The following is a 26,348-nucleotide window of genomic DNA, read 5'->3' as shown; positions in this document are numbered from 1 at the left end:
TTTGGCCATCTCTACTCTCTCCGTATATATGATGTCAATATAAAGACGGTGAAAAAGCTCAAAGAAAAGGGGGCCATGTACCCCCCAAATTGAGTTCTGGCTCTGTCACCAAGCAGCCATGAGACTTTGTGAAAGTATTCTTCTCCAAATACAAAAAATCACATAATAAATATGCATTTCCAGGGTAGAAGTGATCCTAAGTACATCTTTAATACACTAGTGGGCACGGAGAGTAGAGCTCCCCTATCAAGAGTTGCTGCTCTCGATTTTCATGGGAGAACAGAATAAATTGCATCATGTATTCAAAGATTTATTAATTGGAAGTGAATTAATACATGACCATCGTGACTATGAGAGAAGCATAAGGAATCTGAGAGGCAGTCCATGGGACTTTGGCAGGAATACACAGGCGTCTAAGATTCTCAAAGTGGTGCGCCTGTGTGGCCTTGCCGCAAGTCTGATCTCACCTCTAACCTGCACCCTGAGTGCAGGAATCCTCACCGTGGAGATGCTTAGCAGAGTGGGGAGGAGCCAGAACAGCTGTGTCTAAATGGCCAAGTCAAAATGCCGATGGGGTGCAATGAACTGGCTGGTGTAGTGGTTTACTCTCTCCAACTCCACCCCTTGGGGCAGTGCAAATTGAAATACTGACAATTTTAATTTTAGCTTAAAGGGTGTGTTAACTGGATATAAGGTCATTACCACTTTCTTGGCAGTAACTGGCTCAGAAACGGGCAAGTGATTCAGTTCTTGCGAATGAGACACAAAGGATCATTGGCGTTTCTAGAAGAACTCTTATCTCCTGACAGCAATTGGGAGGCAGCATCTGACAACCTGGGAGTGGCGAACCACAGAATGAGGCTGTAAAGGTCAACAGCAAAGTGGAGAGGAAAAAAATCTGATCCTTCATCATCTTCAGAGTCCACCAGCCTTGAACCCGTCCTACCTCTTGACTTATATAGTACATAAAATAATAAATTTCCTTAAGATTTAAGCCTTTTTGAGTTGGGTTTAAGCCAAAAGCATCCTAACATATACATGGAATGTATTGTCCTCTAGTTCTTTCAAATACGTGGTAACATGCCTCCTAAGCAAGACTGTAGGGCAGCCTGTCTCAAGTTTCAAAATGTAATCACGTGAGGAGTATTGAAATGCAGACCCCAGGGGCCTCCTCCCAGAGACTGAGTTCTAGGTGGCCAGATGTTCTTCATTGGTAACAACCCAGGTGATTATGATGTGGAATCCAGCAGATAAACTGCAGCGGTTAGCCCAATATTCATTTACCCCTTATTTTTCACCAAAAACACCCAGATTATAGTAAGGGTGGCAAAGTGAGGTGCCAGTTAAAATTCACCTTAAGGTGATAGGTTTGGGCACCTGACAGTGCTGGCCTGGGATGAGGTCCATTCCTGATGAAAAGGCAAAACCTCCTAAAGAGAAAAACTCCTTGCCCTATTGAAAAGCCAGTAGGCTGCCTAGACGTACAAATGCCATTTTGCCAGCCTGAGGCTCAAAGTCCCAGGCCAAGGACAAGGGCAGGGGCTGCAGCCTAGCTCCATGATAACTTCCTCAAGCTGCTGTACCCGCCCCCCCCCCCCCTGCCTATTTCCAGACATGCTGTTACCATAAGAAAAATGAAGCCCTTAATAGAATAAGTCACGGGGATGAAAGGTACAGCGTAGGGGACATTGTCAATACTATTGTAATAGCATTGTGTGGTGAGGACAGCATAAGGTTTAGAGAAATTGAAACACTGTTGTACACCTGAAACCAACATAGCATTGTATGTCAACATTTTTATATAATGAGAAAAAGGAAAATGAAGCCTATGTGGTTCAGTCCCAGTGGCCAGGTTCCTGTATCTGCAGCCACATCCGGAATTTGCTGACATGCTGGTAATCCATAGTCCACGCTGAAATACTGCCCTATTATGCTAGGTGCCCAGAAGGTTCTAATAGTTAGGACTGACTTTTTTCTCTCAACTTTTCCTCTATTCTTACCTCTACTCTGGTTTTCCCTAAAGCAGAGAACCAAATATCCTTTCAAAATCTTGTTGAAATGAAAAAAGATGATGGATTCCAAATAATAAACAACCAGGCCATAAAACTAAACTTTATTTGACTTTTAAAAAGAAAGTGAAAAGTGATACCAAACAGTATTATGCAATGTCAGATTGTTAATTTCTCCTAAACTTTGCTTTCAGTAGCTAAGATGGCGAACATAGTTCCATTTTTCAACATTTACTAAATTGGGGAGGGAGGGAATAACTTTTCTCTGGAAAATGTTAGGGAGGCACTAACAACATATCAAATTATGGGTCATATGCTTCAGTCAGTAATATATTAATTGTACAATGCTCTTGATAACTTTTACTCTCATTGGTAGGCCATGAATTGTTTTATTATCCTGACAAATTTCTAAACATCTCAAGTAATAACGCAACTGCTTAAAATTAGAACTTTTACAGCAGTCCATCACTTGTGAAATAAATACAGCAGTTCACTGTTCCAGCAACTTCTAAGTAACCTCCTTGCCAGGTAATCGTTTGGCACTTGGGCCAGGAGGTTAGCTCAGTCTTTAACCTGACTCCACATATCACATTAGCACCATTAGTATTCTTTCCTAAAATGGGATCCACTTTCCAACTATACAAGAAAGTCAAAAGCAAAATATTAGACGAGCGTTTCAGGAGAAACATTAACTATTAAATGCAATCAGAAAACTTACTGAGAAGTTTCTATTTTATCGTCCAGAACATTCCCTCTAAAAGATCTTCTATATTACGGGCTTTGAGAGATACATGTGCATTTCTATGCCATCAAACATCCTCTTGTGAAGACATACTGCGTTAATTCAGTAAGAGCAGTCTGACAAAGGGGCGCCTCAGGAAAAGAGATGTCAGGTAAGTTGAATTCCAGTTAACTTTGTGACCGATTCCAGGATAACTGGAAACCTCTTTCCTAAAAAACGAGAATTTTTTTTTTTTTTTTTTTAAATAATGGGGTCTGGAAAAGATGGTGACAATGAGGAGTCAGTTAAATTACTTGACTCCCAATTAGGTTTCCCATTTGTGAAACAGGGTGCTTTTAAGAAAGAGGGGTGGATGACCCTAGGAAGCCTGCCTAAAAAGAACTAAGCTGCTTTCTTTAAAGGAACCCTAAATCATATTTGGTTTGGTCAATGTGACTTCTCCTTCCCTCAACAAACATCTGTACACCCCCTGACTATCACAGATGACCGGGCAGGCCCAGAATTTCTACCAAAATGATGTTAGTGTGACTCCCTGGTTAGGGCTGTGGTAGGCCACGGGACTTCTGAAACTGCACTTAGATGGCACATCATTTTCCCTTGGGAAGCATGTTTATTTGGGGTGACTTAGCAACTGGGAGAGAGAGAGTGCTGAAGGGCCCTGAAGCCCATCCTGGAACCATGTACTGTTCCCTCGGCCACCTGTGTGTTCGCCTAGCTCACTATTGCCCTGTCAGAGTGGTCTTGTCCTCCACTCAGCTGTGGACTCGGGCCCAAATAAGCTCTGTTAGGGACCCCTTGAGTAATACTAGCCTTGTAGGTCCCTCACTCCCCAGACTTACCTCCACTCTGTCCTGGCTCCATGGGACCAGCCCTCCCCTCTCCCACTCTACACATGCTGCCTGGCACTTCTCAAGCTTTTCCAAATTGGCCCTGATTGCTGATGAAAGCAGGAAAGGATGTCAGGGCAAAATTTCTGTGACTCTCCATAATAAAATGGCTTGACGTCTCCTGGTTTATCTTAAAAATTCATGCAAATTTGTCACCCTACTCCATAATATGCTTGTTTTAATATAGAACATTTCAAGTAACCTAATGGTTAAATGAGTTTCCTCCTTTTAAAAGAACATCAAGTAAAAGTGGCTGGGTGATGGACATTGGGGAGGGTATGTGCCATGGTGAGCACTGTGAATTGTGTAAGTCTGATGAATCACAGACCTGTACCCCTGAAACAAATAATACATTATATGTTAATTTAAAAAAAAATTGTGATACTCTAGGAAGATTCCCTGGATCCACCTATGGCTCCACATACCCCAGGCACACCACCCACAAATCCTCAGGGAATGCACACTCCAAATGGAGAGGCACAGGCATTTAGATGCTAATGTCTAATCGTGCGGGTGACCTGATCCTCCGCATCCTTAACGTGCCCTGTAGGTCCCCACTATTGAGCCATCATGGGAAGGAGGTCAAGAGGGGGGAAATTGGGATGGGGGACCTGGGGAAAAATCACATCTTTCAAAAACATTGTATCATTTTAATTGTTAAATAATTCAGGTAAGGTTTATCCCAATTTTTTCAAATCAGTGAGCTGCCACTAAGGGTCTCTTTTCTCACCACCCAACCACCTACATTTTGCTACTCAGCTTCACAGCTCATTCCAGCTATGTAGTTTAATAGTCACAGTAAGAAAAATCGAATCCAAATGTCAGGTTTATTACCTCATTTTTTCTCTTCCAATTATATTCTCTCTGGGTCATACGAAGACCAGGGTTGACTGAGGCAATCAAATACATGCATCAGACAGAAAAACTAAATTAGGAATTTAAGAGTAAAGGTAGCAGAAGAATATTCTGAAATACCAATTTGCTTTCTCCCAGTAGGTCTCCTCTTTCCCTTCTCCCCTTCCATACGGGTTCTTTAGTTTCCCATTATTAGGCTCCCAAGAATCCCATGCAAGGGCTGGCAAAGTCAAATGAGAACAGGCAGGTCACACAGACAAGGAAGTGGGCCATATCTGAGATAAGAGGGTAGGGTGTGGACTGCGGCAAACTGCAAACCATGTGCTTCCCCCAGGCTCAGCTCTACGTGTTGCCACATACAGGAACGAGGACCAAGTGTTGGCACGCTTTCTGAGTTTTTCAAGAAAAGCTCAAAATCTGGATTTTTTTTTAAATGTGAAATATTTAGATGTTCATACTCTGCAACTTAAATTTTTAAAACAAAACATGTATGTGGATCAAATCCAGTGCACCAGGAATCCAGTTCATGAGCCTATGATGTGTGACTTTTGTCCCAAATTCACTGGGGATACAGTACCATCCGTCTAAAATGACTGATTGCAGAGAGCCTGAAGAAAGAGAGAGGCCTACAGGCCCAGGACAAATGGGGACCTGTGCCCTGCTTCCTGGCAGTACTAAGATTCTGACTCAGCAGCCCTCAGGGTGCCCCGAGGGGGTTCACACTAGGCCCTGAGCTCCAAGCCCTGCCATAGATTCCAGTGCCCCAAGAGAACTATGGAAACTGCAGAGAAGCGGACTGAAGACTCTGAGGGCTGGAGTAAGGATTATTTCAGTGTTCACCAGCTTGAACAGAAGACCTGGAGCAGAGGGGGCTCCCCAAAATCAGGTGGTGCCCATGACCCCAGAACAGAGGTAGAAAGTAAGCCGCAACAACGTCTGAGGTTGAATTTACTTCTGAGAGGGAAGTAGAATTACTTATTGAGTGTCTTTTCTCCTCACAAGGGCAGAGACCTTGTCTGGCTTGCTCCCCATCTAGCACTGGGCACGGAGCCCCAGCACACAGTGGGGCTGTATTTTATAAGAATTGTGCAAATGAGAAATGAGATATAAAATATGAATAAAATGTCACTTTCTGCACACAATTTGAAATCATGCAAACCCAACCCCCCCCCTCAAATTAACAATTCATGAAGAATTGCATGACATCTAAGCTGGCTGATCACGTGAATTGGAAACGCCAGGAGGGTGCCAACTGGAGAAGCATACTAAGGCTGACTGTTTTCAAGCTGGGGCAGTTGGGGAGATGACAACACAGCTTGGTAGAGCAGGAGCACTGAGCATGAAATGAAGGAAGGGAATGCATTTTCTCTAGAACAAGGCCTTCCTACCTCATCTTCTTGGTGTACTGCTTAGCACCATGATACATGCAAGGCACTCATACACATTTAGTGACTGTAATTACTTAGTAACTATCAAAGTGCCCCTCAGGCTAGACAGTTGAGTTGTGGCTGCGACTATGATTTGGAATATTCAGAGAGCAAGGGTCAGGTTCCATATTCCCTTTGGTTGTTGGGAGCACATCAGCTCGCCACACCTGGACCCACTGTGAGAGAGTCTCTGTCCTTCCCGTTCTTGCTCTGCCCCCAACAGCACTCTGTGAGTCCAGCCTGCCAGGACTGGAACAGGGTACAACACAGAAGCTACTCTCTACCAGCACGAGTGTGAAGGAAGGGACAAGAGAGAGAAAGGAGCCACCTGGATTTCAGTGTCTGGAAGACTCTGATAGATGACCTCCCTGAAGCAATATGGCAGCCAGGGTGGGCCCAAGGATGGGGACTGATGATAAACCCACATAATACCCTCAAGTAATTTTCTTAGAATTAAATGAGTTTTGCACGGTTTTCCTATCACTAACGGGCTACCCCTTACCCATGACTTTGGCATCATCAGTATTTTTGGCAGGCTCAGATGCTTGCACAACCAGCAGCTTGCTTAAATCTGAAGTTCCCTGAACCTAAAAGGGAAAAAGTCAAAAGTGGTCAGAAGAGCATCCTTTTATCTCTATGCTGCCTCCTCCTTAACGTTTTCAAAGAATATAAGAAATAAGCCAAAACCCAGAACTGGGCTTCCAGTCTAAGCTCTCCATCTTTTTCATTGAAAAACCCTTTAACATTGTTTCAAGAAGTCTTGGACCAGAAAATTATCTTCTGCATTATTTACAGACATCAGAAAGGAACTCTCTACACCTTATTTATAACCAGACCAGACATTCCCAGCTTGGAAAACAGGGAATCCCCAACACCTACGGAGTTACTTGTACCCCGACGATGATGTTCAAAGGCTCAGGGCCCAGCCTTCCCAGGTGGCAGGACTGTCTTCTTTCCTTAGAGTTTTGCCCTGTGTGCCCGCCAAATCTGCCCTCCCGGAAGGCAAGGAGCATACAAGTGATATAATTATAACTCTCATCTCTAGAGACCAGATACTGTCTCTCTGGATCCTCACAAGAACCTTACCAGATGGGCAGCTGCTGTCAGCCTCGTCTCACTAAAGGGAAACGGAGGGTCAAAAGGCAGCTTGCCATTGCTCACACACTAGTGGGCACAGGGCTTGGGCTTGAAACCCAAGTAGGACTGATTCCAAACCTTGGTGTCTTAAACCAAACTGTGAGCATTGTTCCTGCTATTCCCTGTCTCACCCCCACCCCTAGCTGTAAAGCTAAAGAGATTTTCATTTTCTACTCGAAAAGCATCTAGATTACCGTCATCCTCTGAATTGCTGAGAGATACAAAGATAAGAATGCTACAAGAGGGACAGATGCACCCCCGTCCCTCAGGAGGCACAGCCCCACTCCAGGGCAAATGGCTTGGCAAGCAGAGAACAGTCGGATTCCAGCCCCCTGTGCCCCCTGGGTCACACTCCTGTGTTGGGCACAAACTGCTTAATGGTACAGAAGCCCTGGGCATGTTTGGACTGTTTTGTTAAAGGTGGTGAAAACTGCACGGTCCTTCCAGGTTACATTTCTTTTTAAGGTGGGCAGTTGAGTTTTCAAGTCATTTATGGGGCACCATGGAAAGCAAATGACTCCTTAGAAATAACTGTCCTTACCTGCTCACAGGTTTTAGGCAAAATGCAAGGTGCAAGATATGGTACCTCTGTCTTAGTATCAATGACACTACCATACACAATAATAACGAATTTCATGGTCACATTATCAATAGTCATTTCGTTATAGCTTGATAAAGTCTCCACGTATGCCAGATTGAACGCCACACACTTCTGAAAGTCCAAGTCCTACAATAAAATTACATTTTTTCTATAAATCATGCCGAATGACACATGGAATCAGGAAGAAAGCACATTCACTGATTGAGCTGAGTTCTTTGAGGGAGTCAAAAGGCATTTAGACCCTAGGACCAACAGACAGAATTTATTTAGAGTTCAGAATGACCTCAGACAAGATTTTGAACTCAGAGTGTTTATGTTGTTACTATTAGTGGCCCTGTTTATGGATGCCCAGCCTGATTCACAGGTTTGCCTGAGCTCTCAATCAGCCTCAGCAAGGTGGTCAGCTCTGCCTTGTGGATTCGGTTTTACCTGGCATTAAGTGAACACCCCACTGGGCAAGTGAACAAACAATAGCAAAAAGCCAGAACAAAACAAAGCAACACACTGAGTTTGAGTCGTACTTTAAAGCTCAAAATAATAGTCTTTAGAGCTGGAAGGAAGCTGTTATGTATGGGTTGAATTGTGTCCTCCCCCCAAAAAATTCATATGTTGACGTTCTGAGCCCCGGTACATTAGAATGTGACTTTATTTGGAAATAGGGTCATTGCAGATGTAATTGTTTAAGTTAAGATGAAGTCATACTGGAGTAGGGTGGGCAAATAATCCAATATGACTGGTGTCCTTATAAAAAGGGGAAGAGGTGCAGGGGTGACTCAGTCAGTTAAGCATCTGACTCTTGGTTTCAGCTCAGGTCATGATCTCTGGGTCAGGAGATTGAGCCCCATGTGGGGCTCCACGTTCAGTAGGGAGTTGGCTTCCCCTCTCCCTCTCCCTGTGCCCCTCCCCTGCTTGTGCTCTAGCGCACTCTCTCTCTCTCTCTCTCTCTCTCAAATAAATAAATAGGGGAGATTTGGGGGCACCTGGCTGGCTCAGTCGGTAGAGCACATAACTCTTAATCTCAGGATCATGAGTTCAAGTCCCACACTGGGCATAAAGCTTCTTTAAAAAGGGGGAAGTGAGGAATGCCTGGGTGACTCAGTCGGTTAAGCACCTGCCTTCAGCTCAGGACATGATCCCAGAGTCCTGAGATTAAGCCCTGCATCAGGCTCCTTGCTCAGCGGGGAGCCTGCTTCTCCCCCTGCTTGTGCTCTCTTTCTCTCTCTTTCTCTCTCTCTCTCTGACAGATAAATAAATAAAATCTTAAAAAAAAAAAGGTGGGGGAGAGATTTGGACACATACACACATACAGGGAGAACTCCATGTGGGATGAAGACAGTCATCTGCAAGCCAAGGAGGAGGCCTGGACCAGATTCCCTCCCTCGTTGCTCCTAGTAGGAACCAACCCTGCTGACACCTTGATTTCTTGCCTCAAGAACTGTGAGACAATAAATTTCTGTGGTTTAAGTCATTCAGGTTGTGGTACTTTGTTACAGCAGCTCCAGCAAACTAATACAGGCATACAGGCATTTAGAGGTCAGTCCCATGGTAGGAATCTCCCGGACAGTGCCCTCACTCTGAACATCTCCATTCACAACTACACGACCCAGCCCTCGAACCTGGGTCCCTAATGGGAAAACTGAACACTTACCTGCTGAGAGCACCAGCTCAGCTGAGGCATGAAAAACATAAGATAACTAGCAAATACCTAAAATTTTGGAAGAAGAAAAATCTAAAAAAAAATAAGGTATTTTGGTTTTTAAGTGCATATAAATTTTGAGTTATATGGTTTAGGGGAAGGGTTGCAGTATAAGCTTATCAGTGATTCTAATCCCCTTTTCAGGGGTTCTAAAAAGTCTTAATTGGCTACTTCTTTGAAGGGAAAAGACTAGAAGGAAATAAGCCAAAGTGTTAAATAGGGATTCTCTGGGCTCTGGTAAGCAAGCATCTGTCTTCAGCTCAGGTCATGATCTCAGGGTCTTGGTATTGAGTCCCAGGGTCAGGCTCTCTGCTCAGCGGGAAGCCTGCTTCTTCCTCTCCCTCTGCCCCTCACCCAACTAGTGTGCATACGCACTTTCTCTCTCTCTCTCAAATAAATAAATAAAATCTTTAAAAAAAAATGAAAGGGCATTCACCTAATTATTAAGTCAAATCTAACTCCATACAATTTCGACCTGTTGGTCCTAATTCTCTCCTCTGGAGTTACATACTACACCCATACTAGACATACTAAATGTGTACCACTTCTCACGAAGAGGCAAAGCAAAGAGAAGAATCTAAATCTTTTTACCCTTCTGCTAAAATTTTTCTGAAAATTATTGCCACATAGTGAAAGAAACATGACTTCCTTAGTACAACATTTTCAACTTTTTTTTTTTTTAAGATTTTGTTTATTTGAGAGAGACAGACAGTATAAGCAGGGGGGAAGGGAGGGGCAGAGGGAGAAACTGGCTCCCTGCTGAGCAGAGAGCCCGATGCAGGGCTCAATCCCAGGACCCTGAGATCATGACCTGAGCCCAAGACAGACACTTAACTGACTGAGCCACCTAGGCACCCCAAGTTTTCAATTTCTTTGGATAAATATCTAGGATACTGATTACTGGATCATGCGGTAAGAGCATGTTCAGTTTTGTAAGAAACCTCCATACTTTCTAAAGTGGCTCTACCATTTTGCATTCCTACCAGCAATGAATGAGACTTACTGCTGCTCCATATCCTGCAGCATTTGGGGTTGTCAGTGTTCCAAATGTTGGCTATTCTAATAGATGCATAATGGAATCACATTGTTACATTTTTTTGAGGACATATGTTTGTAGAACATGTTTATTTGCCATCTACATATGTTCTTTGGTGAGATGTCAAGATTTTTGGCCCTTTTTTCTTTTTATTATGTTATGTTAATCACCATACATTACATCATTAGTTTTTGATGTAGTGTGCCATGATTCATTGTTTGCGTATAACACCCAGTACTCCATTCAATACATGCCCTCTTTAATACCCATCACCAGGCTAACCCATCCCCCCAACCCCTCCCCTCTAGAACCCTCAGATTGTTTCTCAGAGTCCATATTCTCTCATGGTTCGTCTCCCCCTCCGATTTCTCCCCCTTCATTTTTCCCTTCCTACACTCTTCTTCTTTTTTATAACATATAATATATGATCTGTTTCAGAGATACAGGTCTGTGATTCAACAGTCTTACACAATTCACAGCGCTCACCATAGCACATACCCTCTCCAATGTCTATCACCCAGCCACGCCATGCCTTCCACCCCCCACCACTCCAGCAACCCCCAGTTTGTTTCCTGAGATTAAGAATTCCTCCTATCAGTGAGATCATATGATACATGTCTTTCTCTGATTGACTTATTTCGCTCAGCATAATACCCTCTAGTTCCATCCACATCACTGTAAATGGCAAGATCTCATTCCTTTTGATGGCTGCATAATATTCCATTGTATATATATACCACTTCTTCTTTATCAATTCATCTGTCGATGGACATCTTGGCTCTTTCCACAGTTTGGCTATTGTGGACATTGCTGCTATAAACATCGGGGTGCACGTACCCCTTCAGATCCCCACATTTGTATCTTTGGGGTAAATACCCAGTAGTGCAATTGCTGGAACATATGGTAGCTCTATTTTCAACTTTTTGAGGAACCTCCATACTGTTTTCCAGAGTGGCTGCACCAGCTTGCGTTCCCACCAACAGTGTAGGATGATTCCCCTTTCTCCGCATCCCTGCCAAATATGTCGTTTCCTGACTTGTTAATTTTAGCCATTCGGACTGCTGTGAGGTGGTATCACATTGAGGTTTTGATTTAGATTTCCTTAATGCCGAGTGATGTTGAGCACTTTTTCATGTGTCTCTTGGCCATTTGGATGTCTTCTTTGGAAAAATGTCTGTTCATGTCTTCTGCCCATTTCTTGATTGGATCATTTGTTCTTTGGGTGTTGAGTTTGATAAGTTCTTTATAGATTTTGGATACTAGCCCTTTATCTGATATGTCATCTGCAAATATCTTCTCCCATTCTGTCGGTTGTCTTTTGGTTTTGTGGACTGTTTCTTTTGCTGTGCAAAAGCTTTTTATCTCGATGAAGTCCCAATAGTTCATTTTTGCCCTTGCTTGCCTTGCCTTTGGTGATGTTTCTAGGAAGAAGTTGCTGCGGCTGAGGTCGAAGAGGTTGCTGCCTGTGTTCTCCTTTAGGATTTTGATGGACTCCTGTCTCACATTTAGGTCTTTCAACCATTTGGAGTCTATTTTTGTGTGTGGTGTAAGGAAATGGTCCAGTTTCATTCTTCTGCATGTGGCTGTCCAATTTTCCCAACACCATTTGTTGAAAGACTGTCTTTTTTCCATTGGACATTCTTTCCTGCTTTGTCAAAGATTAGTTGACCATAGACTTGAGGGTCCATTTCTGGGTTCTCTATTCTGTTCTGTTGATCTACATGTCTGTTTTTGTGCCAGTACCATACTGTCTTGATGATGACAGCTTTGTAATAGAGCTGGAATTCCGGAATTGTGATGCCGCCAGCTTTCCTTCTCTTTTTCAACATTACTCTGGCTATTCGGGGTCTTTTCTGGTTCCACACAAATTTTAGGATTATTTGTTCCATTTCTTTGAAAAAAGTGGATGGTATTTTGATAGGGATTGCATTGAACGTGTAGATTCCTCTAGGTAGCATTGACATCTTCACAAAATTTGTTCTTCCAATCCATGAGCATGGAACATTTTTCCATTTCTTTGTGTCTTCCTCAATTTCTTTCATGAGTATTTTATAGTTTTCTGAGTACAGATCCTTTGCCTCTTTGGTTAGATTTATTCCTAGGTATCTTATGGTTTTGGGTGCAATTGTAAATGGGATCAACTCCTTAATTTCTTTTTCTTCTGTCTTGTTGTTGGTGTATAGGAATGCCACTGATTTCTGTGCACTGATTTTATATCCTGCCACTTTACTGAATTCCTGTATGAGTTCTAGCAGTTTTGGGGTGGAGTCTTTTGGGTTTTCCACATAAAGTATCATATCATCTGCAAACAGTGAGAGTTTGACTTCTTCTTTGCCGATTTGGATGCCTTTGATTTCTTTTTGTTGTCTGATTGCTGTGGCTAGGACTTCTAATACTATGTTGCATAGCAGGGGTGATAGTGGACATTCCTGCCACATTCCTGACCTTAGGGGTAAAGCTCTCAGCTTTTCCCCGTTGAGAATGATATTCGCTGTAGGTTTTTCATAGATGGCTTTTATGATATTGAGGTATGTACCCTCTATCCCTATACTCTGAAGAGTTTTGATCAAGAAAGGATGCTGTACTTTGTCAAATGCTTTTTCTGCATCTACTGAGAGGATCATATGATTCTTGTTCTTTCTTTTGTTAATGTATTGTATCACATTGATTGATTTGCAGATGTTGAACCAACCTTCCGGCCCAGGGATAAATCCCACTTGGTCATGGTGAATAATCCTTTTAATGTACTGTTGGATCCTATTGGCTAGTATTTTGGTGAGAATGTTTGCATCCGTGTTCATCAAGGATATTGGTCTGTAATTCTCCTTTTTGATGGGGTCTTTGGTTTGGGGATCAAGGTGATGGTGGCCTCATAAAATGAGTTTGGAAGTTTTCCTTCCATTTCTATTTTTTGGAACAGTTTCAGGAGAATAGGTATTGATTCTTCTTTAAATGTTTGGTAGAATTCCCCTGGGAAGCCATCTGGCCCTGGGCTTTCTTTTTTTGGGAGATTTTTGATGACTGCTTCAATTTCCTTAGTGGTTATAGGTCTGTTCAGGTTTTCTATTTCTTCCTGGTTCAGTTTTGGTAGTTGATACATCTCTAGGAATGCATCCATTTCTTCCAGGTTCTCTAATTTGCTGGCATAGAGTTGCTCGTAATATGTTCTTATAATTGTTTGTATTTCTTTGGTGTTGCTTGTGATCTTTCCTCTTCCATTCATGATTTTGTTGATTTGGGTCATTTCTCTTTTCTTTTGGATAAGTCTGGCCAGGGGTTTATCAATCTTGTTAATTCTTTCCAAGAACCAGCTCCTAGTTTCGTTGATCTGTTCTACTGTTCTTTTGTTTCTATTTCATTGATTTCTGCTCTGATCTTTATTATTTCTCTTCTCCTGCTGGGTTTAGGCTTTATTTGCTGTTCTCTTTCCAGCTCCTTTAGGTGTAGGGTTAGGTTGTGTGTTTGAGACCTTTCCTGTTTCTTGAGAAAGGCTTGTATTGCTGTATACTTTCCTCTTAGGACTGCCTTTGCTGCATCCCAAAGACTTTGAACAGTTGTGTTTTCATTTTCATTGGTTTCCATGAATTTTTTAAATTCTTCTTTAATATTCTGGTTGACCCATTCATTCTTTAGTAGGATGCCCTTTAGCCTCCATGTATTTGAGTTCTTTCCGACTTTGCTCTTGTGATTGAGTTCCAGTTTCAAAGCATTGTGGTCTGAAAATATGCAGAGAATGATCCAATCTTTTGGTACTGGTTGAGACCTGATTTGTGACCTAGGATGTGATCTATTCTGGAGAATGTTCCATGGGCACTAGAGAAGAATGTGTATTCTGTTGCTTTGGGATGGAATGTTCTGAATATGTCTGTGAAGTGCATTTGGTGCAGTGTGTCATTTAAAGTCTTTATTTCCTTGTTGATCTTTTGCTTAGATGATCTGTCCATTTCAGTGAGGGAGGTGTTATAGTCCCCCACTATTATTGTATTGTTGTCGATGTGTTTCTTTGCTTTCGTTATTAACTGGCTTATATAATTGGCTGCTCCCATGTTAGGGGCATAGATATTTACAATTGTTAGATCTTCTTGTTGGATAGACCCTTTAAGTAGGATATAGTGTCCTTCCTCATCTCTTATTATAGTCCTTGGGTTAAAATCTAATTTGTCTGGTGGAAGGATTGCCACCCCAGCTTTCTTTTGGTAACCATTAGCATGGTAAATGGTTTTCCACCCCCTTAATTTCAATCTGGGGGTGTCCTTGGGTCTAAAATGAGTCTCTTGTACGATGGACTCTGAAAAACAAACTGAGGGTTCTAGAGCGGAGGGGGGTGGGAGGATGGGTTAGCCTGGTGATGGGTATTAAAGAGGGCACAGTCTGCATGGAGCAATCGGTGTTACACACAAACAATGAATCATGGAACTCTACACCAAAAACTAATGATGTAATGTATGGTGACTAACATAACAATAAAAAATTAAAAAAAAAACAAAGAAAATAAAATGAGTCTCTTGCAGACAGCATATTGATGGGTCTTGTTTTTAATCCAATCTGATACCCTGTGTTTTTGATTTGGGCATTGAGCCCATTTACATTCAGGGTAACTATTGAAAGATATGAATTTAGTGCCATTGTATTGCCTGTAAGATTACTGTTATTGTATATTGTCTCTGTTCCTTTCTGGTCTATGTTACTTTTAGGCTCAATCTTTGCTTAGAGGACCCCTTTCAATAGTTCTTGTAGGGCTGGTTTCATGTTTGCAAATTCCTTTTGTTTTTGTTTGTCCTGGAAGCTTTTTATCTCTCCTTCTATTTTCAGTGACAGCCTAGCTGGATATAGTATTCTTGGCTGCATATTTTTCTCACTTAGTGCTCTGAAGATATCATGCCAGTCTTTTCTGGCCTGCCAGGTCTCTGTGGATAGGTCTGTTGCCAATCTAATGTTTCTACCACTGTAGGTTACAGATCTCTTCTCCCAAGCTGCTTTCAGGATTTTCTCTTTGTCTCTGAGATTTGTAAGTTTTACTATTAGATATCAGGGTGTTGACCTATTTTTATTGATTTTGAGGGGGGGTTCTCTGTGCCTCCTGGATTTTGATGCCTGTTTCCTTCCCCACATTAGGGAAGTTCTCTGCTATAATTTGCTCCAATATACCTTCTGCCCCTCTCTCTCTTTCTTCTTCTTCTGGGACCCCAGTTCTAATGTTGTTTGTCTTATGGTATCACTTATCTCTCGAATTCTGCACTCGTGATCCAGTAGTTATCTCTCTTTTTCTCAGCTTCTTTATTTTCCATCATTTGGTCTTCTGTATCACTAATTCTCTCTTCTGCCTCATTTATCCTAGCAGTTAGAGCCTCCATTTTTTTTATTGCACCTCATTAATAGCTTTTTGATTTCGACTTGGTTAGATTTTAGTTCTTTTATTTCTCCAGAAAGGGTTTCTCTAATATCTTCCAAGCTTTTTTCAAGCCCAGCTAGTATCTTTAAAATCGTTATTCTGAACTCTAGTTCCGACATCTTCTAATGTCAGTATGGATTAGGTCCCTGGCAGTCAGTACAGCCTTTTGTTCTTTTATTTGGTGATTTTTTCCATCTTGTCACTTTGTCCAGAGGAGAATAGATGAATGAGAGAACAAAATGCTAACAGGGTAACAAGGACCCCAGAAAAATATACACTAAATAAATCAGAAGAGACCTGTAATGGGAAAAAGAAAGGGAAAGAAAAAGAAAAAAAAAGAAAAAGATAAAACAAACAAAGAAACAAACAAAAAAACAGAATATGATCAAATATGATCAGGCTTGTGCATAGATCAGTGCCACACACTAGAATTTCGGCATATTTTGGTCTGTTAGAAGAAAGGGTCTCCCAAAATTTTAAAGAAAGAAAAGCTTATATATGTACAAAAATAAGGGTAAATACAATGAAGGGATGGAATATGACTGTAAAGATGAAAATTATAAAAGATTTTATAAAAGGAATTGATAAGAAGTTGGTTGAAAAAAGAAAGAAGAGGACTTAAAAAAAAAAAAGGAGAGAATGTGATCAGGCAGGAGACTAGAACAAAGCCATACACTAGAGATTTAGGGTATATTCTGGTCTGTTAGAAGAAACTGTATCCCAAAGTTTTAAAGAGAGAACAACTTATATATATACCAAAAATAAGGTTAACTACTATGAAGGGATAGAATATGACTCTAAAAATGAAAAATAAAAAAGATTTTTTTAAAAAGGGATTGATAAGATGTTCGTTGAAAAAGGGAAAAAGAAAAATTAAAGAAAAAGAAAGTTAAAAAAATTAACTTTGAAAGACTAAAGAATCAGTGGGAAAAAAGCCATGAATTCTATGTGCAGTATTTCCCTAGCGCTGGAGTTCTGCTGTTCTCATTGATCGGTAAACTTGGTCTTGGCTGGCTGTTCTTGCTGATCTTCTGGGGGAGGGGTCTGTTGCCATGGTTCCCAAATGTCTTTGCCAGAGGCGGAATTGCCCCGCCCTTGCCTGGTCTGGGATAAGTCATCTGCTTGGGTTTGATCTCGGGAGCTTTTGTTCCCTGCAAGCTTTCCGTACAGCTTTGGAGGATGAGAGTGAAATGGCGGCCTCCCAATATCTGCCCCAGAGGAGCCGAGAACTCGGGGCCCCACTCCTCAGTGCACCTCCAGAGAAAAGCAGTCAATCACTCCCGTCTCCCCGGTCTCCAGCCGCACTCTGTGCTCACCCAGCCTGTGACCGAGCATTTCTATCTCTGGCACCCGGCTCGGTGTGGAGTCTCCAAACCCAGCAGATCCATGCAGTACGCTCCCGCGCCGCTCCTCCCAGGGGAGGAAGGGGAGTCTCCCCGGATCTGCCGCTTGTTGGGTCCCTGCTGGAGGAGAAGTGGCCTCACTGTGCCGCAGATCACAGTTTATGGCAACCCCAAGCTGAAAGCCCACGCCTTGGCTCTGTCTCTGCAGCCGGCTTCCCCGCTCTGATACCCAGGAGCTCTGCCACACTCAGGTACCCCTGGTCTTTCTGTGACCCCGAGGGTCCTGAGACCACACTGTCCCAGCGAGGGTTCCACCCCCTGCTTAGCCACCCTTTTTTTTTTTTGTTTTTTTAGTTTAAATGCATTTTATTTTTAGACAACCTACATGACATGTTTTGTTTTGTTTTTTCTTAAAAACAATGTCTCTGCTCCAAATAAATGAAGGTCAAAATAAATGAGGAGCTCAAGATGACATCAGTCCTATTTGTCTAAGTCCTGGTGCTATGAGGATGAAGAGCAGTAGCCAGTTATGACAACAGGTGATACATCTAAAGTAATAGCCAAATTCATTAACATTTTTCCATTTCTGAACCATTCTTAAAGAAGATCATATATCCATCCTCACAGTGGTCCAGCAAATTCCAGTCCAGAATCCATCTGGTCAATAAAGAACTGGTCATTTTTGAAACTAACAAAGATGTGCTTGATTTGTTCTGTAACCCCTGTCATAAAAGGATTTACTCTTCCTGGCCTCTGTTCTTCAAGTTTGCCTTTGATTAATTTCAGGCAATCTTTGATGTACCTCTTTAGACTTCTTTTGTGAAGTTTCCTGCATGTGATGGTTCAGGACAATATCAACATCAGTAATGACTATGATTTTGGTACCTCCACCCTCCCAGCCTTCAGCGGAGGCATTTCCACCAATGAGCGAGTCATCAGTGTTACCCTCTGTCCTACTGACCATCATCCCCTCCACCCCCAGACACAGCCCATGCCTGATCTCCCGGATTTTGTAGATGTTGGAGAACATCTCATCATGGCTGATGAGGTCCTGGTAGATGATCATGATGATGGTTGGAGAGGGACATTGGGGGCACTAGCTTAGCAAGAGCCAGGAGCTCTGAGAGAGCTCAGTGCAGCTGGAGGGGCACTTGTTGGGGGGGAAGGGAGCAGAAACCTGGCCCAATTTTTAATTGGGTAGTTTGTTTTCCTATTGTTGAGTTTTAAGTGTTCTTTGTATATTTTGAATAACAGTCCTTTATCAGATGTGTCTTTTGCAAATATATTCTCCCACTCTGTGACTTGTCTTCTCATTCTCTTGAGACATGCTAATTTTTTAACCCCACATTCATATCCAGTCTCTCAATGCAATGAATATTGTTGAACTCCAGGTCTGTCACTTCCTCAGTTCTTAACTTATAATAGGGACTCAAATAATTATTAAATAGGATATAAATATGGATTGTAAATTATGCCAACCAAGAAGAGACTTGAGCTACTACTTGTTAGAGAAAAAGTTCATGAAAGTCTCAGTCACCCCAATAAAGATTTTGAAAAGGCAGGAGATTTATATTAACATAGGTAGAGTAGACTATAATAAACACCACCCCAATCAGTACTCACTGTGGTCATGGGAAAAGCCAACAGGAACCCCGCCCCAAGAAGAAACTCAATTGGCATCTACCTGGGCCTAGGCAGATTGCCTGATAATGCTGGGGATTTTGAGCTTGAAAGCAGAAGTCATTATGTATCTACATATTAGTGAAAAGGGATCATTATTTCCTCCAGAAACCTGCTATTCCTCTTGTATTCCCTATTGACAGAATTTAAAGCAGTGGTCCTCATCACTGGATACACATTAGAAACACCCCAGGGGCTTTTTTTATAAAAATGCTAAAGCCCCAAAGGCACCCAGGTGACTCAGTCTTTAAGCATCTGCCTTCAGCTCAGGTCATGATTCCAGGGTTCTGGGATCGAGCCCTACATTGGGCTCCCTGCTCAGCGGGAAGCCTGCTTCTCCCTCTCCCCCTCCCCCTGCTTGTCTTCCCTCTCTCTCTGTGTCTCTCTCTGTCAAATAAATAAATAAAATCTTTAAAAAAAAAATTCCAAAGCTCTGGGGGCACCTGGGTGGCTCAGTTGTTTAAGCAACTGCCTTCTGCTCAGATCATGATCTCGAGGTGCTGGGATCAAGCCCTACACTGAGATCCCTGCTCAGCAGGGAGCCTGCTTCTCCCTCTCCCTCTGCTCCTCCCCACTGCTTGTGCTCTCTCTCAAATAAATAAAATCTCTTTTAAAAAATTCCAAAGCCCAGACAGACACACAAAAAAACAATGAATAAACACCAAACTTCATTAACTCATTCTGATTAATGTTAATTTGGTTCCTGGGAATCTACTTATTTAATATTTGCTGAATCCACTCCTTTTTTTAAAGGTATGACTGCAGGTAGCCTGGGAAAATTAGCTGTGACAAGAGGATTAAAGATCTACAGGAAGTCAGAACAAGAGTGGTTAAAATTCTAGAATCTCATTTTATTTTTTTTTTATTTTATTTATTTAAGTAATCTCTACACCCAACATGGGGCTTGAACGTACAACCCCAAGATCAAGAGTCACACACTTTTCCGACTGAGCAAGCCAGGTGCCCATAGAATCTCATTTTAGAAGGTCAGACACAGCCTTCCTTTCTCTGTCTCAAAAATATGAAATGCATTTTGTAAAAAGTAAATAAAAATTCATTCATACTTGAATCATTTACCTTACCTCATCAGTGAGACTCGATTCAAAATACTGATAGGCAATACTGAGCGCAAGCTTTAGCCATATTTTATATTCCAAGGATGGCCAGAAGACATCAAAACCTTCATATAAATCCTCCAGGGAGATAAAGCAGGCCTAAAACCACAAGGTACCAAGCAGCAAACTTGATTCAGAACTAAATTACACGGCCACCAGAAAACAAGGTGCCTGTAAGATTTAATCTTCCCCTAGTACTATCAAATCTAGTACAATTCTGATACTCTGCCATTTAAAAGCATTGCATTATGGAGAAATTGTTTTAATAAAATTTACAGTTCAATTAAAGTGTACACTTAACAATGCCCAGGAAAATTTATACCAGTCAATAGCTATGATAAAGGATATAGCTCATAAGCCTAAGATTCACAAACTAAGCCACATAAACATATCTATTTTTATTGCCACAGTAGGCAAAGTAGGCTCAGAAGAGGACTTCAGCTGCCTCCATTTTGACCTCAAACTTTCTAGTTGGGTTTTTCTTTCCAGCTTGTCTCTTGGCTCAGGCAGAAGACCCTGAGGGCAAAGCACCCCCGGATGGGAAGGAAACTCTCCCTGCAAGCAGTAATGACTGCCCTGAGCCAGCAAGACCCTGCCAGCGACTCTAAGACAGTGGTCAATTTGGCCTTTACTTCCCCCCTGCATGTACCCACCTCTGTCCCACATTTTCCTTACTTCCTAAACCTGGAAGTATTTTCAGCACGTTCAAGAGTCTTTGAGCTTCTAGTCCACTGTCTTCCCAGTGTTGACCTCACTGAAACAAATTCCTTTCTTGTTTCACCACCACTCATGTCTCTGCCATTGGATTTTGTCAGCGGTGAGTGGCCAAACCTGGTCTGCTGGGGAGCCCCGGAGCCAGGTGCTCTTGCACCCCTGCATGCTGGCCACAGGCTGATTCACAGTATTTGTTTCCAGAAGTCAACTTCCCTGAATAAGGAAGACTGCTCCTTCAGAATTCAAGCTACATGAACTTCAATGACTTCAGTTCAGCCATGTGACTAAATTATGCCTCCTGTCCTCTTCCGGAAATGAAACAGTATGAAACTGACAAAGCAACATTGCCTTGTGTGCCACACACCCCTAAGACTCTGGACCCTGCTCTATTGCATGTAACAGTCCCAAAAGCTGGAGAATTCCATGTAAGCAGCAACTCTGGCTCATTTCTGTTTGAATCCCCCACATGTAGTGGAATATCAGGCCACTTATTTGTTGAATAGATAACTTCTTACTTAAGCCAATGAAAAATGGGAGAAAGGGAGTTTAAAAACAAGTATTCGTTAAAAACACTGCTCTCGTAACAGTGGTCTTTCACTGAGTGCCTATACGTGCCAGGCACTTCCCTTAGTTATTTTCCTAATCTTCATAACGTCAAAAGTTAGATATTCTCTTTTGATAAACAAGGACACTAAGACACAAAGAGGTTAAAATAGCTCACTCCAGGTCCCACAGTCAGGATGTGAGACACTAAATCTTTTCTCAGCTAGTCTACTCTACTTCACAATAGCTGGGTGGGCGACTGCATAAGATATCAGAACACAAAGGAAGAAAAGATGCTGGCATTCCTTATTTACTTCAGGAAGAACTAACTAATAGCCTACAATACAGACAGAACCAGAGCCTTACCTGTAAAATAGTTTCACAGATGGCGGTATATTCAATTTCACGCTTAAGCAGACAGCTCAGCTCTCCAATTATGTCCCCACTGGTACAGTATTCTGTAAACATGGTTTTGGACCCTCTATCAGACCTTAGGCTGTTGTCTGTTCCGAAGGTAGGAGGTGAACTATGCAACTGCAAAGGGAAATACAAAATTAAAAATCCTTGACCAAATCATAGGAGCTCCCACTGTTTCCTGCAATTATTAATAATGGAAGGAAAAGATTCTTTATGAATGCTTTCAGGCGTGAAAAAGGTATTAAGCCTTCCAAAAAAATCAGTTCCTTTCACAATTCAATTCTCCAAGGGAAGGATCATTTCCAATCTTTATCTTTACAGATGCCCCACTTACAACTTCCTACTTACTTATACCTTCCTTCTATAAAAATCTCACCAAAAGTACTGATTGCAGTCTGCAACTAATGCAACCATCCCCTCTGAGTCCATTAGATGGGGTTTTGGAATATAGGTGAGGTTAGGTGGGGGTGAGGTCCAGAGCCCACAACCAAGAAGGAATTCTTGAGACATCTTTGGTGCAAAATGGTGGTTTATTAAAGCACGGGGACAAGACCCGTGGGCGGAACGAGGTGGCTGATTATACACTATGGGGTTGGAGGGAGGTAAGAAAAAGGGAGGTTTCAAAAGGATTTTCATATGTTAAAGAAGACTCACAGGATTACCAGAGACCTTGCCATTGTCAAGTTAACGTTGTTTTTCCCTCTAGCAAGGCATTGTGATTAATCCTAACATTAAGATAGCTAGGGGCGCCTGGGTGGCTCAGTCATTAAGCATCTGCCTTCCGCTCAGGTCATGGTCCCAGGGTCCTGGGATCAAGCCCCGCATGGGGCTCCCTCCTCAGCGGGAGGCCTCTTTCTCCCTCTCCCACTCCCCCTGCTTGTGTTCCCTCTCTCGCTGTGTCTCTCTCTGTCAAATAAATAAATAAAATCTTTAAAAATAAATAAATAAATAAGATAGTTAGCTCCTAAAATAGGAGCTTCCTGGAGAAACATTACACTCTGCCCACTTCAAGTAACTGTCAATGAGCTGCAGGTTATAAGGACTCTTAATTGTATTTACATTTCCTTCTGGAAGCTAGGTTATTGATAGAAATGCTTTGTTCTTATAGATTGCTAAGACATTTGTAAATTGAGGGAGACTCGTCTTGCAGTATTATGATCTCTAGAAGTTAACTATTTGTTTTTCTTTTCCTTAGCTTTAGGGCAGCCAGGAATGCATGAGGAATGTCACATATATCCCATGGGTGGGGGGTTGTGAGGTGTCAGCTTCTGCTTTGTCCTCAACTTGCCTTTTGTTCCCTCATCATTAGAAATTCTTATCATAAGGAGCTAGTACCTTGGGTGGAAGAAGAACTTTGATTACATGGATGCAGAAATCAGATGCCTCCAAACCAAGCCATGATTTCCATCAATCTTGTTGCCCTTTAAAATGCTTAAGAATAATTCCCATGGAGGGGGGCGCACCTGGCTGGCTCAGTACATAGAGCTAGTGACTCTTGATCTCGGGGTCCTGAGTTTGAGCCCCATGTTGGTGGTAGAGATTATTTTAAAAATAATAACAATTCCCATGGGCCATCAACAGAAAAAGTTTTTAGGGTGACTACACGATGACTGAGTCACTTCAGGAAAAGAATAGACAGGCATGGATGGGGAAATAAGAAAGCGATCAGATTTCAGGAGGAAGCTGCAGGAATCAGCCAAAATTCTGAAAATCAGAATTTTTCAGAAAGTGTAGCTGTGAACATCAGAGAGGAAGGCTATTTGTTCAGGACACAAGAAACAGGGAACAAAGGGTCACTGAAGAAGTTGGCTATGAAACTGCCCCCCTGCCAGTGATTACCATTCAGATATTTAGAGGCAGTCATGCTTCCAAAGGGCTTTGACATTTTTCTAATTTAATTTTGAATGCAGTTCAAAGACTTTGGGCAATGAAGAATGTCTCTGCTTTTTACAAATGAAGAAAAGAAGATAACATCTAGAAGCAGAATTTAAAGAAGTCCTTCCAAGATTCCTGTCTCTTTTGTTATTCAGTCAAACATTAATCTAGGTACCACTGGGAAGGGACTTTGCCCATGGAATGAAGGTCACTAATCAGCAGACTTTAAAGAGCCGATTCTGGATTATCCTGGTGGGCCAATGCAATCAATCACAAAAGCCCTCAAAAGTAGAAAAGGAAGTAGAGCCGATCAGAGAGACGTGGCATCAAGAGAGCAATTGACATGTACTTCGGCTCTGAGATGAGTGCCTGCCTGCAAGGATGGAGGAGCAGCTGTGGGAGCTGGAAGTGGGTCCCAGATGACAGACTGCAAAGAAGCAGGGACATCTGTCCTAGAGCCCTAAGGAACTAGATTCTACCAATGACCTCAAAGAATCTGGAAATGGATTCTGCCCTCAGAGTTTCCAGAAGGGAACACTGCCCTGCTGACCCTTTGATATTGGCCTTGTGAGACTCAAGCAGAGAAACCAGGTAAGCCCATAGGACTACTGAACTAAGAACTGTGAGATAATCTAGGCCACGAAATGCATGCTGAGTTGCTATGGCATCAATTGAACGCTAACATAACATCTTCAGCCCAAATATTGTTGGACTTACTCTTTAAGAAGACTTAATTAGGCCAGTCATTGCAGGAAAATTCCCCAAAGGAAAATGTATGTTGCAGCTTTTAAATGTTCGATTTGACATATCTAATAAATATGGTAACAGTGTTTTTTTGTTATGATTAGAATGGGAGCATAGTACAAGGATTCTATTGGAAGCAGCATAGAATAATGGCTAAGGACATGGATACCGAGGCCAACTCCATGGGTTCAAAGCTCTTCCTGACCTCTTACTGTGTGCCCTTGGAAGACAAGTGAATTAATTTCTCTGTGCACCAGTTTTCCCATGCGAAAAATAAGGCTGTTATAAGGATTAAATGTCATAATATATTGCCATTTTGACCACCCTTTAAAAAATTACAACTAACTTCTTCAGCTATGACTTCTAACATACTGTGTATTTAACTTACTTATTTTGCTCATTGTCCCATCTCCTTCCATGCCTCTACTAGAAGGTGAACTGTAAGAAGGCAGGGATTTTTGTCTGTTTTGTCAATTCCCCATGCCTAGAATGAACAGTGCCTGCTGCAAGGTAGTAATGAAGTAAATATTTGTTGAGTGAATGAGTGAATGAATGAAAAGCGCTACACGTGTATTATATTTATCAAAATAGTTTATTTCCATGATCGATTGGATATTTTTAAGGTCTGAAATATCCCTTCCACAACCAGAAAGCCAAAGATATTATGTGCATTATAATAAGAGTTTGTCACTTGTAAGCATCATTTAGGGCCTGGGAATTATTTGGGCCATAAGCTGGGGCTCCCCCATGTATTCAGCTACTAGCATTCAGATTCTAAAGGATGCTTGTTCCCCTCACTCTACTAACATCTTTCTCTCTCTGGTCACCAAAAGCCTCCTATTGGTGAAGTAAAGCTCATATTTTCAATCCTCATTCTATTTGAACTCTGTAAGGATCTGACATTGTGGTCCATCCCCTCATTATTGACTCTCAACAACTCCAAGTACTGGGTTCCTTATCTGAACATCATGGAAAAGACCACTCCCTCCTAGGATTGCTGCAAGAAATAAGTAATGATTATAAAAGCATTCTGTTAAAATGGAAGTGCTTTTCAGATGTTGGGTATTATCTCCCTTTTTTTAAAAAAAAAAATTTATTTATTTATTTGACAGAGAGAGGGAGGGAACACAAGCAGGTGGAGTGGGAGAGGGAGAAGCAGGCACCCCGCGGAGCAGGGAGCCCAATGTGGGACTCGATCCCAGGACCCTGGAATCATGACCTGAGCCGAAGGCAGACACTTAATGACTGAGCCACCCAGGCGCCCCAGATGTTGGGTATTATCTCTCAGCTGTAGTGTTCACTCTGAGCAGAAATGGTTTCATTTAGAAATTATGTTAAAAATTTAAAACTTTCAAGGCACCTCAGTGGCTGTCAGTTAAGCATCTGACTCTTGATTTCAGCTCAGGTCATGATCTCAGGGTCCTGGAACCGAGCCCCTATTTGGGGCTCCACACTCAGCACGGACTCTATTTGAGTTTTTTCCCCTCTTCTCCTCCCCCACAATTCGCACTCGTGCTCTTTCTCTCAAAATAAATAAATAAACCTTTAAAAAAGAATTTTAAACTTTCCTGGTTCCTAATTTTCTCCTTATATTAAAATCATATATTTCAAAATACATTTTCAGTAAAGAATAAATAGTCCCTTACAATTGCCATTCCTGAAATAATTAAGTAGATTCCTTGTGGCATTTCACCTTCTCTACAAATGACATCTCCATAGTCAAAATACGCAAGTTTGGCTCTCTCCTGCAAGAAAAATAGAAAGGGAGTCAACACAAAAGTTTCATAGTCTACTTTTCTAAATAGAAATAAGACTTTAAAGCTAAAATGGCTTTCAAGTAGAAAAAAAAAAACCCTCAAACTATATTCTATGGTTTGTTAATTAATTATAACATGCTGACATACCTCATCAATTTTTTTTTAAATATGAGGCTTTTTTTTTAAAGATTTTATTTATTTATTCAGAAGAGACAGAGAGAGACAGGCAGAGGGAGAAGCAGGCTCCCCGCTGAGCAGGGAGCCTGATGTGGGACTTGATTCCAGGACTCTGGGATCATGACCTGAGCCAAAGGCAGATGCTTAACGACTGAGCCACCCAGGCGCCCCTCATCAATTTTTTTAAAAGAAAGGGACAAG

At 41.9% G+C, this 26,348-nt stretch overlaps 1 protein-coding gene and 1 pseudogene across 1 annotated transcript in view; both read right to left on the bottom strand.

The window, feature by feature from the left end:
- Positions 1-2,609: 2,609 nt before the first annotated feature.
- Positions 2,610-26,348, bottom strand: part of SLC9C2 (solute carrier family 9 member C2 (putative)) — a 103,925-nt gene continuing 80,186 nt past the window's right edge. Inside the window, 7 exon segments of the mRNA XM_088017018.1 lie at positions 2,610-2,645; positions 4,473-4,528; positions 6,423-6,507; positions 7,599-7,784; positions 19,888-20,019; positions 21,544-21,711; positions 25,860-25,958. Of these exon segments, the coding sequence (XP_087873144.1) occupies positions 2,610-2,645; positions 4,473-4,528; positions 6,423-6,507; positions 7,599-7,784; positions 19,888-20,019; positions 21,544-21,711; positions 25,860-25,958 (762 nt within the window).
- On the bottom strand, positions 17,695-18,248 carry LOC114224002 (translationally-controlled tumor protein-like; annotated as a pseudogene).

The sequence above is a fragment of the Eumetopias jubatus genome, unplaced genomic scaffold, assembly GCF_037043125.1.
Source record: "Eumetopias jubatus isolate StellerSeaLion01/CBP00866 unplaced genomic scaffold, mEumJub1_p1.0 scaffold_12, whole genome shotgun sequence".
Taxonomy (NCBI): domain Eukaryota; kingdom Metazoa; phylum Chordata; class Mammalia; order Carnivora; family Otariidae; genus Eumetopias; species Eumetopias jubatus.
Note: the sequence above shows the minus strand (reverse complement) of the source record. Positions and strands in the feature narration are given on the sequence as shown.